This window comes from Neofelis nebulosa, chromosome X (genome assembly GCF_028018385.1).
Source record: "Neofelis nebulosa isolate mNeoNeb1 chromosome X, mNeoNeb1.pri, whole genome shotgun sequence".
NCBI classification, from domain to species: Eukaryota; Metazoa; Chordata; class Mammalia; order Carnivora; family Felidae; genus Neofelis; species Neofelis nebulosa.
Genome location: NC_080800.1, coordinates 73,263,949 through 73,279,873, shown reverse-complemented (window position 1 = coordinate 73,279,873; position 15,925 = coordinate 73,263,949). Strand labels below are relative to the sequence as shown.

The following is a 15,925-nucleotide window of genomic DNA, read 5'->3' as shown; positions in this document are numbered from 1 at the left end:
AAGAGAGAATTCTAAAAGCAGCTAGGAAAAATGGACCCTAACATACAAAGGTAGATACATAAGGTTAGTAGCAGACATATATAGTGAGACTTGGCAGGACAGAAAGGAATGGCAGGAAATCTTCAATGTGATGAACAGAAAAAACACGTAGCCAAGAATCTGTTGAGAATATGAAGCCAGCAAGTCTGTCATTCAGAATAGAAGAGAAAAAGGTTTTCCCAAACAAACAAAAACTGAAGGAATTCATCACCACTAAACCAGCCCTACAAGAGATCCTAAGGGGGACTCTGTGAGTGAAATGTTGCAAGGACCACAAAGTGCCAGAGACATCACTTGAAGCATGAAACCTACAGACTTCACAATGACTCTAAACCCATGTCTTTCTATAATAACACTGAATGTAAATGAACCAAATGCTACAACCAAAGACATAGGGTATCAGAATGGATAAAAAAAACAAGACCCATCTATTTGCTGTCTACAAGAGAATCATTTTAGACCTGAGGACACTTTCAGATTGAAAGCGAGGGGATGGAGAACTATCTATCATGCTACTGGAACTCAAAAGAAAGCTGGAGTAGCCATACTTATATCAGGCAAACTAGACTTAAAATTAAAGGTTGTAACAAGAGATGAAGAAGGGCATTATATAATCATTACAGAGTCTATCCATCAGGAAGAGCTAAAATTATAAATGTTTATGCACCAAATATGAGAGCCCTCAAATATATACAACAATTAATCACAAAAATAAGCAATCTTATTGATAAGAATGTGGTAATTGCAGGGGATCTTAATACTCCACTTACACCAATGGATAGATCATCTATACACAGACTCGATAAAGAAACAAGGGCCCTGAATGATACAATGGATCAGATGAACTTGACAGATATATTTAGAACTCTGCATCCCAAAGCAACAGAATATACTTTCTTCTCGAGTGCACATGGAACATTCTCCAAGATAGATCACAAAATAACCCTTCATAAGTAAAAAAGAATTGAGATCATACCATGCATACTTTCAGACCACAATGCTATGAAGCTTGAAATCAACCACAGGAAAAAGTCTGGAAAACCTCCAGAAGCATGGAGGTTAAAGAACACCCTACTAAAGAATGAACGTGTCAACCAGGCAATTAGAGAAGAAATTAAAAAATATATTGAGGGCGCCTGGGTGGCGCAGTCAGTTGAGCGTCCGACTTCAGCCAGGTCACGATCTCGCGGTCCGTGAGTTCGAGCCCCGCGTCAGGCTCTGGGCTGATGACTCGGAGCCTGGAGCCTGTTTCCGATTCTGTGTCTCCCTCTCTCTCTGCCCCTCCCCTGTTCATGCTCTGTCTCTCTCTGTCCCAAAAATAAATAATAATAAAAAAAAGTTGAAAAAAAATATATGGAAACAAATGAAGATGAAAATACAACAATCCAAATGCTTTAGGACGCAGTGAAGGCAGTCCTGAGAGGAAAATACATTGCAATCCAGGCCTATCTCAAGAAACAAGAAAAATCCCAAATACAAACACCTAATACATACAAATCCCAAATACAAACACCTAATAACATCCCAAATAGAGTATACCTAAATAAATAGAAGCAGAACAGCAAAGACACCCCAAACCCAGCAGAAGAAGAGAAATCATAAAGATCAGAGCAGAAATAAACAATATAGAATCTAAAAAAACTGTAGAGCAGATCAATGAAACCGAGGGTTGTTTTTTTTGAAAAAATAAACAAAATTGATAAACCTCTAGCCAGGCTTCTCAAAAAGAAAAGGGAGATGACCCAAATAGATAAAATCATGAATGAAAATGGAATTATGGCAACCAATTCCTCAGAGATACAAGCAATTATCAGGGAGTACTATGAAAAATTATATGCCAAAAAACTGGACAACCTGGAAGAAATGGACAAATTCCTAAGCACCCACACACTTCCAAAACTCAAACGTGAAGAAATAGAAAACTTGAACAGACCCATAACCAGCGAAGAAATTGAATCAGTTATCAAACATCTCCCAACAAAAAAGAGTCCAGGACCAGATGGCTTCCCAGGGGAATTCTACCAGACATTTAAAGCAGAGATAATACTTATCCTTCTCAAGCTGTTCCAAAATATAGAAAGGGAAGGAAAACTCCCAGACTCATTCTATGAAGCCAGCTTTACTTTACTTCCTAAACTAGACAGAGACCCATCCAAAAAAGAGAACTACAGGCCAATATCCCTATTGAATGTGGATGCAAAAATTCTCAATAAGATACTAGTGAATAGAATTCAACAGCATATAAAAATAATTATTCACCATGATCAAATGGGATTCATTCCTGGGCTGCAGGGCTGGTTCAACATTCACAAATCAATCAACGTGATACATCACATTAATAAAAGAAAATATAAGAACCATATGATCCTGTCAATTGATGCAGAAAAAGCATTTGACAAAATTCAGCACCCTTTCTTAATAAAAACCCTCGAGAAAGTCGGGATGGAAGGAACATAGTTAAACATCATCAAAGCCATTTATGAGAAGACCACAGCTAACATCATCCTCAATGGGGAAAAACTGAGAGCTTTTTCCCTGAGATCAGGAACACGACAGGGATGTCTACTCTCACCGCTGTTGTTTAACAGAGTGTTGGAAGTTCTAGTATTAGCAATCAGACAACAAACGGAAATCAAAGGCATCAAAACTAGTAATGATGAAATCAAGCTTTCACTTTTTGAAGATGACATGATATTATATACAGAAAACCCGATAGACTCCACCAAAAGTCTGCTAGCAAAGTCGCAGGATACAAAATCAATGTACAGAAATCAGTTGCATTCTTATACACTAACAATGAAACAACAGAAAGACAAATAAAGAAACTGATCTCTTTCACAATTGCACCAAGAATCATAAAATACCTAGAAATAAACCTGACCAAAGATGTAAAAGATCTGCGTGCTGAAAACTATAGAAAACTTATGAATGAAATTGAAGAAGATACAAAGAAATAGAAAAACACTCCGTGCTCATGGATTGGAAGAATAAATATTGTTAAAATGTTAATACTACCCAAGGAAATCAATACATTCAAATGCAATCCCAGTAAAAGTTGCACCAGCAGTCTTTTGGAAGCTCGAACAAGCAATCCTTAAGTTGTATCGAACCACAAAAAACCCCAACTAGCTAAAGTAATATTGAAGAAGAATACCACAGCAGGAGGCATCAAAATCCGAGACTTTAGCTTCTACTACACAGCTGTAATCATCAAGACAGCATGGTATTGGCACAAAAACAGACACATAGACCGATGGAATAGAATAGAAACCCCAGAACTAGACCCACAAAAGTATGGCCAACTCATCTTTGACAAAGCAGGAAAGAGTATCCAATAGAAAAAAGACAGTCTCTTTAACAAATGGTACTGGGAGAACTGGACAGCTACATGCAAAAGGATGAAACTCGACCACTTTCTTACACCATTCACAAAAATAAACTCAAAATGGATAAAGGACCTGAATGTGAGACAGGAAACTATCAAAGCCCTAGAGAAGAAAGCAGGAAAAAAATCCTCTCTGACCTCAGCCGCAGCAATTTCTTACTCAACACATCTCCAAAGGCAAGGGAATTAAAAGCAAAAATGAACTATTGGAACCTCATCAAGATAGAAAGTTTCTGCACTGCAAAGGAAACAATCAACAAAACTAAAAGGCATGGGAATGGGAAAAGATATTTGTAAATGACATATTGGACAAAGGGCTAGTATCCAAAATCTATAAAGAACTCACCAAACTCCACACCCCAAAACAAGTAATCCAGTGATGAGATGGGCAGAAGAATGAATGGAAAGTTTTCTAAAGAAGACATCCAGATGGCCAACAGGCACGTGAAAAGAAGCTAAATGTCACTCCTCATCAGAGAAATACAAATCAAACCACACTGAGACACGACCTCACACCAGTCAGAGTGGCTAAAATGAACAATTCAGGAGACTATAGATGCTGGAGAGGATGTGGAGAAATGGGAACCCTCTTGCACTGTTGGTGGGTATGCAAACTGGTGCAGCCACTCTGGAAAACAGTGTGGAGGTTCCCTCCCAAATTAAAAAGAGATCTCCCCTATGACCCAGCAACAGCACTGCTAGGAATTTACCCAAGGGATACAGGAGTGCTGTTGCATAGGGGCACATGTACTCCAATGTTTATAGCAGCACTTTCAACAGTAGCCAAATGATGGAAAGAGCCTAAATGTCCATTAAGTGATGAATAGATAAAGAAACTGTGGTTTATATACACAATGGAATACTACGTGGCAAGAGAAAGAATGAAATCTGGCCATTTGTAGCAATGTGGATGGAACTGGAGAGTGTTATGTTAAGCGAAATAAGTCATACAGAGAAAGACAGATACCATATGTTTTAACTCTCATGTGGATGTTAAGAAGCTTAACATAAGACCATGGGGGAGGGGAAGAGCGAAAAAAATTACAGATAGGGAAGGTTGCAAACCATAAGAGACTCTTAAAAACTGAGAATAAACTGAGGGTTGATGGGGGCTTGGAGGGAAGGGAAGGTGTGTGATAGGTATTGAGGAGAGCACATGTTGGGATGAGTACTGAGTGCTGTATGGAAACCAATTTGACAATAAATTTCATATTAAAAAAAAGAAAAAGAAAAAAGTAGATACTATGGAGATATACATGTATCTCAGTGGATCAAAAGCTAGATTGGCATCATATCTATCTGCATTCCAGATAAATACTTTGCTGGAGTAACTTGTTAAGCTTTCATTTGAAATGCCCAAATTAGCATATATTTTAAAAACCTCTTTTCATAGTTGAGGGGAATATTTCTTCTCCATGGCAGCAACTCAGTTTTTCAAACATAACTATCAAATGGTGAGTTATTTAAACATGGATAACAAAGTGAATATGTAATAAAAAGAGAGTCAGATGTCTCTGATCAGGCATAATAAAAGGGCTTAAAGTAAAATTTCCAACCACAGGCACAGAAAAACTTTAGGCTGACATGTAATTTAGAACATCAAATAAACAAGTCTCTGGTAAACATAATTTTTTTTTACTACTATAGTAATTTATCCAAAGACAGTATAAATCTATTTTGTTTAGGAAATATGGATGCAATATACAGTACTGGGATGTTAATTCATTTACTATCTAATATTTATATGTCAACCACATAAGCAAAAATTATTTTACCTTTATTATCCCTTTTGATGGTTGGTCCATTATCCTGATCAACAATAAGTTCTTCTCTATTGTTGGGCATCATGACTATAAATAAAAGATATAACTGAGTAATATTTTTGCAAAGTACCCAAAAGAAAGGCAGAAAAGTATTAGATAAATAGGTATTTTACTCCAGTAAGTAGTAACATGGATTGTATACACCTCTACTTCTGAAACAGTGGAGAAATTTGGTCTGATGATTATATAATTTAAAAATTGATAAGCTGCTTTAATCATGTGAATTTTTAAAGTGGAATTAATATATGGCACATATATAATTGCCCACATATTTTCTCTAGATCATTTTAAATATTTCCTCTTTTAAAATACATATGTAAATTAGCTATTTACCTGCATAATTAATAATATATTTCCCAAAGTATTTCTGGAAAGAATTTATCACTTAATTTCGTGAGTTTAAAATAATTATGCATTAAACTGAGAACAAACTGAGGGTTGATGGGGGGTGGGAGGGAGGGGAGGGTGGGTGATGGGTATTGAGGAGGGCACCTTTTGGGATGAGCACTGGGTGTTGTATGGAAACCAATTTGACAATAAATTTCATATATTAAAAATAAAAAATAAAAAAAAATAAAATAATTATGCATTTAACTCACCTTATAAAGTTTTTGCAAATATATACAGCAAAATTAAAAGGTGAAGTCTAACTTTCTGGTAATTATTATAAATGCTCCTTCACAAAATATTTCTATTGAAAGAGAAATACATGCCAATTTTTATACTTGATCATTTAATTCATTTTTGTTATATTTTATTAAAATATCATAATGTTCTATAAATAAAATATGGTCACTATAAATGAAAAATCATCAAATATTTGTATTCATTTAGAGACAATCTCACTATCATGTCTGTACAACTGGGAATGTGCTTAGATAGCCTAATTACTGCCAGTGCAATAAGAAATGTTTTACGTGGTTAATATATTTTTAAGAATATTACATTGATTTGAAAATATTTGATTTTACTTCTAAGTGTAAGATATCATTCTCTTACAATGTATCTATCACAAAATATATTTCCCTATGTGCTTTGCTTTTAGACAGCACTCAATAATCTCTCTTTTCTTTCTCTCCCACCTCTCATCAACACAAAGATTATCCTGACAGAATAATGTGTGTTTTGGTTTATTGATTCATCAATGGTCTTCTGGCTATATCTGTTTGCCTTGCTCAGTCTCCCTTGAATCAGTTGCACAATGTTGTAATAATCAGGTGGTCTGTGTCCAAAAGCTGTGACAAAGTAAAGCTAGAAGATCTGTCACCTCTTCCAGGAATTAAATTTACTTCCTTAGCTGCAAGTTCTAGCTCAGTGGTTCATAACTCTGGCTGCATATTAGAATTTGATGAAGAGATACTGAAAATAAAAACAAAATGCTGCTGCCATGCTTTATTCCAGACTAGGTAAATCAGACTCTGAGCACGTAGTCTGATCATCCAGATTTGTAAATGCTCACAGAATTTGCAATTATAATGGGGAGCCTGATTTGAGATTCATTGGGCATACTATGAGCCACAAACAATGTGTAATATTGACAGGCTAAGTGAGACTTGCATGAATTTCCACAAGGGAGAAATCATATTCATCCTTCCCTAACACAAATTTGGAAACTAACACCTCCACTAATCCCTCAAATTACTCTTCTCCCCCTCACCCCCCACCAAAACATTATTTTGAAGAGGCTTAAAGCAATCACTATTACCATGTGTAAAAATTTAGAGTTTACATAATGAATATCCATATAGCGTAAGGCTAAAAGAAAAGCAGAAATAATTTTTCCTAAATGAAATGGATATTTAGGAAATTGAATTGTGTAGGTACATAAGATTAACAAATATTTTACCTAACTCAATTGGTTCATAATTATTATATACTAAAGGAGAATTTGTTACAATATGGTAATATCTGTATACCTGAGTAAAATCAGACAGCAAGGGATGATAAACAATCAAGGTAAAGCCACACAGAGAAAAATAGTGCTTGTCCCTCACATTCCCTTAGCACTTTAAGTTTCTGAAGTGTTTTTCTACATATTATTTCATTTGATCTCACAAAAATCCAGTGCCTTAGGCAAGGAAGTAATTATTTCTATATATTGGGTAAAGAAATTCATAATGGTTAAGTTACATACCCAAGTTACATTCTCATAGCTAGTCACCGCTGGAACTATGGCTATATTCAAGTCTCCCATATGCCACATCACTGACAATAACACTATAGCATTTCTGGAGTAGTATCTCTGGTGTAAGACTTGTGAGATGATAAAAAAAATAAAGGGAAAGGCATGTTAAATACTTGTGATCTAAATTATTGAGATTGTAGCAAATTATATATTGATTTACTTTTTAATCATTCTAAATGATCAACTGTTTAAAATATATTTTATCTTTCATTATTCAAAGGATGCTGTGAATGTAGCAAGTATATTGTATCACATAAACTGTTATATACCAACATACTGAACTAGCATATACTCTACAAAAATCCCATCATATTGTTCCCCTGGAATCCAGTGACACAGTAAATAAAGACCCTTTCTGAGAAGAAACTTATAACACCATAAGTTTCATTTTGTTGTTCATATTGCTTCAGCAATTAAAAAAGGCCACTTCAAAAAGCCATTTTTTAAGGAGGCATCAGCTCCCCAGCTTCTTTCTCCACTTTCTATTGACTAATGACGAATTTCCTGAAAGAATTTCTTTAAATTCCTTGTTTTGGGCGAGATACTTACCCGTCCTCTCTGAATGGTGATCCATCTGAGAAGGAGAACTGGACACACTGCTGCTGGGGTGGGAGGAAATTTGACTCCCAGGACAATGATTATCTTCCAGAGAGGGAACAGGAGAAGGACTCTCTGGGATCCGTTCCTGACACAAAAGGAGACACAAAAGGAAATATCATGTGTGCACCAAGTTTTTCATGTTGGTTGAGTCCATGACTTTTGAAATGTTGACCTCTCCCTTATCCCAAAAGCAGGCATGTTCATGATACCTGGTATTTAACATGTAACTTTAGACAAATACATATTTTTTTCTTGCAAAATTAATGAGGTATTATGAGAATTTAATAAGAGAGGGTGAAAGCAATAAGCACGATGCTGATATATGTTAGAGGTTTAAGAAAAGTTAATTTCCATTTCCTTTCTTAAGAAATACATTAAAATTTTACCTTGATATTTCCCTATAAACCTACTCACTGTATCATTTATGTAATAGCCAAGATTGGCATTTTAATGATGATTTTATTAATATAATGGTATGTCAGAATAAAATATGTAATAATGAAAAAAAGAAATACATTCTATATTATGAACATAGGTGTGCAGTGAAGATTATTATTATTGTAAATGTTTATATTTATATAAAGTATATACCAAGCATGGAGGGTGATCCCACTCTCTAAGATGTCCCTAAGGTAAACACTTGAAAACCTAGGAATAAAAATCACAAATAGTGGCATCTGGTACACGTTGAGTCTTTCTGCACAAATAAAAATTACAGAAACAGTATACACCTCCTCTATCAGACCTTAGAAATTTATTTTGAATTCTCCCAGCAAAATGGTTTGGTAATCACAGTACACAATGATGGTTTTGCAAACTAAAACTAAGACCTATGAATATCAATTGCTTAGTATTGTTTAGACATTTATAGTTTTGAATAATGAATTTGAATAAAAATAAAATATTTATTTTACATAGCTCTTCAGTAACTGTTAATAGTCCTCAAGACTTTTGTGATTATGAATATTGCTATAAATCTCTGAAGTTATTCATTATGTTTGTACATCACAACTTGATGAATAAATCTGACAATCATTCATTTAATTTGATCACTAAAATAACCAAATTGCTGTTTTATGCATTTATGCAATAAATGTGACTGGGTAATAGACATGCTGGGACAGAGAATGTTTGTTCTATAAAATATTTAATTCATCCTTAATAAATTTCTTAATTGTTCTAATTATCTGTAATTACAACATCAGTATTCAAATCATAATAATGTTAAAAATTAATTTGTCAAATATGTGCTTATACATTTTCACATTGATTTTGCCTGAGAGGCTTAAATTTATAAATTCTCTAGATAAAACTGCTGTTTGTTTAAATACAAAAGTAAATAGCATGAGAATTAAAGCTTATTATTTCGTTAGTAGAAGTTAACATTTTGCAGTGTCTTTCATTGTGGCAGGCAGAATAATGGCCCCCTAAATATCCCCTCCACAACCTAATGACCAAGACCTGTGAATATATTACCTCACATGGTAAATGGATTTTTCAGACGTGACTGAGAATCTTGAGATAAATCACACTTGGAGGCATAAAAGGAAGGTCAAAGGGAGATATTATGGGAGAATAATCAGAGATATGCAACATTTCTGGCTTTGAAGATGGATGAAAGGAACCATGAGCCAAGAAATGTGGGTGCATTCTAGAAGTTGGAAAAGTCAAGGAAACAGATTCTTCCCTGGAAGCTACAGAAAGAAATGCAGCCCTGCCAACACCTTGATTTTAGCTTAGTGATATCCATGTTAGATATCTGACCTATAGAACTACAAGAAAATTAATTTGCATTGTTTTAAGCCACAAAATTTGTCATATTTTGTTACAGCAGCAATGAAACACTAATATAGTCATCAATGTAGTAGGTTCACTTTTTACATGGTGTTTTATATTATTGTCTAGCAAATAATTAACATTTGATAATTTTAGTAAAATGAATAGTAGACTTTGAGTATATTAGCTGCAGTATTATATCTTAATTTAATACTGATAATTATAACTGTTATCAGACCTCAAAAACAATGTTTTAAGACAGAATTATACATTTCATTTATAATTATTATACAGATAATTACCTATTTGTAACACTATATATACAGGACAAAATAGAAAGAAACATATAAACAAAGCAGGATAAAATAATCAACTTTTTCCCCCAAATAATTATACTTGTATTCTGCAGTAATGGTATGAGGATAAGCAGCAAGATATATATAGCCCTTGTACCACATTGTTTTATTTTCTGAAAGTGGGAGAGGGGCAGAGAGAGAGGGAAACACAGAACCCGAAGCAGGCTCCAGGCTCTGAGCTGTTAGCACAGAGTCTGACACAGAGCTCAAACTCATGAACCATGAGATCATGACCTGAAGTCGGACACTTAACTGACTGAGCCACACAGATGCCCCACCAATGCAAGGGTTTTTATATATAAGGTCAAAATTATTTCTCTGCCTTTCACTGTTGTATAGCCCCAATGATTCTTTCCCAAAATATGTGTATAAAATGTAGAACATTCAGTATTTGTCTTTGATTGTAACATTGGAAAATTGCTAAAAAATATATGTAATTCAATGAACTACATTTAAGTTTCATGGGCATCTGAATGAATGGATATGGACAAATTACAGCAGTTATATGGGGCAAAAATGGAACTGAACAAACAAAATCACTCTATGGTGGCAAACAGGAATCATACACACAGTAATATATGCTGCCATAATAAAAATAGAAAAAAATTAAGTGATTCATAAAATCGATGGTTTGGAGAAGCAAGAGAATCCAACTCACAGTGGTACTTGCTCTTGTCCACTCTGCCTAATAGAAAATGAAAGCTTACTTTGATTAAAAAAAAATTGAAAGGGCATCTACATGAATATAAAATGCTATGAAAATGAGAAAAAATACAATACTATAAAGGAGGATCCCCAAATGTTTACTTTTTAAATTAATTTATTTTTGAGACAGAGAGAGCAGAAGCATAGGTGGGGCAGGGTCATAGAGAATGGGAGAGAGAGACAGAGAGAGAGAGAGAGAGAGAGAGAGAGAGAGAGAGAGAGAGAGAGAATCCCAAGCAGCTCTGCACTGTCAGCATGGAGCCTGATGCGGGGCTGGAACTCACAAACTATGAGATTGAGAGTCCTGACGTTTAACCTACTGAGCCACCCAGATGCCTCCCCCACAAATGTTTAAAATTAGCAAATGATCAAATAATATGAACTCAAGTAACTTTCTATTCAACTCCTTCTTTGACATTTTCAACATCATATTAGGTAAAACAATAAACTAACTTTGAAAACTTGATTTAGAGTGACTAACATTTTGCATGAAGTTTTATTTCTGCTTTAAGATTTTATAGTCTGCACTTTCCAAATTCAGTCAACGTTCAGTTCATTGTTATTGTTTCTCTAAGGTATCGCAGAGATCAGACTTTTTTTCACCATATAAACTGTATTAGATAAGTTTAGTGCCTTATATTGATTAAGAGTTAGGTGGGGTTAAAATGTGTGTGTGTGTGTGTGTGTGTGTGTGTGTGTGTGTAGCTGGGAATGTTTAATTTCTCTTAAAATAATTAATAGTTCTATGAACAATTTCTTTTCTGCAAGTAAACAGATCCATTTTTCATTCCTGTATCAGTATGCATCTATTTAGCTACTTAACTGCAATGTGCTTTGGCTCATTAGGTGGCTACTGTTGTGTCTCAGCCTAGTTAAAAGTTCACAGCAAGTTAATCTGTTTTATTACAAATGAGAAAGCAAGTGATAATGTCCTCATCATTTGCCAAATACAGGGTTAACAGTGTTTGCAACAAATAAATAAGGGAATTTAAAAAGGAAAATTGCATCTCCAAAATCCCAATCATTTTTAGTCATTGATGACTTAATTTTATTTGCATTTATGACTTTTACAAGCCTGCTACTCTTCACGTATTTCATTTGGGCCCCATGTAAAACAGCTGTAGCTCTTCTGAAACACTACAAGTCTTCTCCAGATTCAAAGTAGCAGAGGAGAGACATTTCCAAAATTGATACATACTTACCCAATCAATTCCCCAAATCAAAGTCTATTAGTAAAATCATCTACAATAATAATTCAGATTCTAGCATATATGTGCATAGTTCAAGGCTTATTCCTAAAAATTAAAAAAAATATATAGAAAATGTTATTTACTAGTACATATTATACCCTCTTACATCATACTCTTCCCGTTTTGGGGTGGTTTATATCACAAATGGTCAAAGGAGATGTTCATCATATTGAATCATTTGAAAGTATAAAAAGCAGGGTCAATATTCAGTTTAATACAAGGTGTAACACTGTAAGTTTGGTTTAGGATGTAGTTTATTGGCACTAAATTATCAACTCTGCTCATTTTCATGTAGATCCTTTATTTCACCTCAATATTCCTTTACATCCTTGGAAATATGGTAGTATACACAGAATGTATGAAGTATTAATACATTAACGTTAAATATGTGTTTATATGTATGTGTACATGTGTAGTTGTCTTTTAATAACAACTGTATTGGGGGTGCCTGACTGGCTCAGTCAGGAGAGCATGCGACTTTTGATCTCAGGGTCATGAGTTCAAGCCCCACGTTGGGCATGGAGCCTACATATCAATCAGTGTTAAATTGTTGCTTGTTAAATTTGTTTGCTTGTTGTGCAAATAAAATGGGTACTTGTTGTTTATATCACATTTAGTTTGTACTGGAAGAGAGAGATTAATTATATCTTCTTTATCTCTTTCCCATATTGTCCATTACAGCATGCATTTATCAAGGATAGGATATTTGTTGAATATAAAAAGGAATAAAGGGACAAATCAATGGGTTGCTCTAACTATACTCTTTTGATCCTATATACACTTATATTATCTCTTTGCCAAAAGAAAATACATATTGGCTTTTTAAGCAAAGTTCACATGATACTGGGAGAGAGGGCAAAGAGATCCTATGCCAAACTAACAGAAGACATCAGGACAGATTATAAAATACTGTTTGTGTTTCAATAGCCAATGGTCATGAGATTTTGAAAAAAAATAGTATTCTAATGATGATAATGATAATTCTATAAATTATAATAAATATTTGTTTAATGTTTCACAGTTTTGAATTTTTTTAAAGTTTCTTTGTTTTTGAGAGACAGAGCATGAGCAGGGGAGGGGCAGAGAGAGGGAGACACAGAATATGAAGCAGGCTCCAGGCTCTGAGCTGTCAACACAGAGCTTGATATGGGGCTTGAACCCAAAAACCATGAGATCATGACCTGAGCTGAAGTTGGACGCTTAACCAACTGAGCCAACCAGGTACCCCAGTGTTTCATAGTTTTTAACCTCTATTTTACTCACATTATCTCTGGACAACCAACGAAGTAAGTGGGATAGATTATTACTATGACATATCGTTTACAATTGAGGAAACAAGTTCATGCTTGTTATGACAAGGTTAAATATCATATCCAATGTTATTCAGCTAAGTAGCAGAATAAGAATTGAACCTAAGATCTTTCTGTTTACAAGTCCTGTATGATATATACTACTCAACAATTGCCTTCCAGACACCAAAAAGGTGTACAGTGTTTATTTCACCCAGCAATGGTAGTGATTTTTATACACTACTGTACTCTGCCATTAGCCTTTCTATGCCTCTCACACACTGTGCTCATGACTGCAAGATATGAAGCTAGAATTAAAGGTGAGCTCTGTGGTCATTGAATAAAAGCAAACAAACACAAACTACCTTAGCAGGAATAGTCATAAATAAAATTCATCAATATTATCTATATGCTAAGCAACTGAGTCAATGAGCCGTATGTTTATACTGAAGTTGCAGTGGTAATGTTAATATTTTCTCAAAATTTACATGTAATTAAAATCTTTGTCCTCTTCCAAATCATAATTCTTACCTTTATAACAGAGGTCCCAGCTCTGGAGAGTGGACTGTGAATCTGGGCTGCAGCAGCCATGTTGGCAATAGTATTGAGATGGTTCATCTGATTCATTGCCATGGCAACTGATGCAGGAGGTAAGCTGACTGGAAGTAGGGGATGCGGCATCATCATAAATGGCAGATCCAGTCCTAAAAGAGACAGTATATGTTAAATTATTATATTTGTCACATTGTTTGGTCAAAGGAAAATCACATCAAAATTGATACTATAGTAGAAGTAATAAAAAAAAAAAGTATCTGAATTCATTCTTTCTTTTAAAGTAAGTTTTATTATACCCTAGTATCTCTTTGGGCAATTAATGGTATCTAGGATTTAATATTGCTTTATAATTTAAAAAATATTCCTATATCCATAAGCTTTTATTTATTAATATTCTTTGTTCTTGTTCTCCTAAAGTATTTATAAGATGAAATTTCTTTTACTCATGAAACCAAAATCTTTAAGCCAAACATCATTTTTTTAACAAGTAACTTTATTTTTAATCATTACAATATATTGATGTGTTACCAGCTTCTAACTTAACACATTTTTAGAATATATAATAGTGATGCTGGCATGACAGTATGTAGATTGTCTAGGTTTCAGAATTATTGAAGAAAATAAGACGTGGAATATGGTCTACACTTTTAGTCATATATCTCTAAAATGAATGCTATGGCTCTAATTTGAAGATTCCGTCAATAAGGAGTAATGCCCTATCAAAATATTCAACGTATTTTCAGTTTAATAACAAATACCAACATCATTGATTAATGTCTATAATTCTGTTTTCTTATGTAAGGTGAAATAGTTTTCATGTATTTTAAATTTCTCAATTAATATCTTTCAGGTATTATCCACATTATACTTATGGTAGCCACAGATATGTCAACATGAAAAGGGTAACAAATTGAAATTTTTTCTTCTTATCCCTTATGAGCCTGAGATTTGTGAGGAAACATGTTTGAACAGAGGCTAGGGAAATTTAGCCTAACATGGATGTTAACATCACTATGATAAGTAAACCATAACACTTTACAGTATATTTTAAACTATTGCTTCAACAGTAATCTTGCCTTCATTTGGACAGAAACCGAGAAACAAGTAATCTTCAACAGATGTTCTAAAATACACTTGCCTATAATTTTCCTAAATTATTGCAGATTATAGAAATCTACAATAGACAGTGCTTATGTTGATCCCAAATGCAATTATCCACTATTAATAATATCCTTTGATCCTCTTTGCCATTCCCTCATTTTTTCTTGCTTTGAAAACCACAAAAACTAGTGAACAACGATGAATCTATAGAAAGTATAATTAGAGTCCTCCTAAATATCATTCCTGTAAACAACAGTAACAGTAATAAAAATTGTCAAAACACATACATTTAAAAGAAAAAGCAGGCTAGACAAAAATTCTGTTAATTGATTCAAGGTTTGTCTCTTGGGCTCAACAATGATGGTTGAATAAAACCAGAAAAAATTCAAAGTTGTGCAATGTAGTAAAACACATTTAACAGGTCTCATAAAAAACCAAAGGAACTCCTATATAAAGAACACAATAGTCACTAATATTTGTGATCAAAACAGCCATAAATATACTGTTATTAAAATTACACAAGGATTTAAAAATGTTAGAAACTTAAATTCTGCATGGAAACCAAGGAGAACATACTCTGTACTTTCCATGACTGCATATCCCCACAGAATATTAACAAAATATTTCAAACTTTCCCCTATTAATTGATTTATGGCTCACTATCTCCAAATCCTTTTAAGAAGCAATCTACCAAACCAAACTTTTTAGTTATGAAAATTTCCCCTGTGATTTTTAATTTCCTAGAGAAACCTTAATAAAGTGTAAGCACAGATTTAAAAAATGGCCTTCCAGGGCACCTGGGTGGCTCAGTCGGTTAAGTGGCCAACTTCGGCTCAGGTCATGATCTCGCTGTCCGTGAGT

General features: G+C 34.2%; 1 protein-coding gene across 1 annotated transcript in view; it reads right to left on the bottom strand.

The window, feature by feature from the left end:
* Positions 1-15,925, bottom strand: part of DACH2 (dachshund family transcription factor 2) — a 748,066-nt gene that overhangs the window by 115,353 nt on the left and 616,788 nt on the right. Inside the window, exons 6-8 of the mRNA XM_058712506.1 lie at positions 13,940-14,112; positions 7,982-8,117; positions 5,200-5,274 (exon numbers count right to left, since the gene is read on the bottom strand). Of these exons, the coding sequence (XP_058568489.1) occupies positions 5,200-5,274; positions 7,982-8,117; positions 13,940-14,112 (384 nt within the window). The remainder of the gene's footprint in view (positions 1-5,199; positions 5,275-7,981; positions 8,118-13,939; positions 14,113-15,925) is intronic.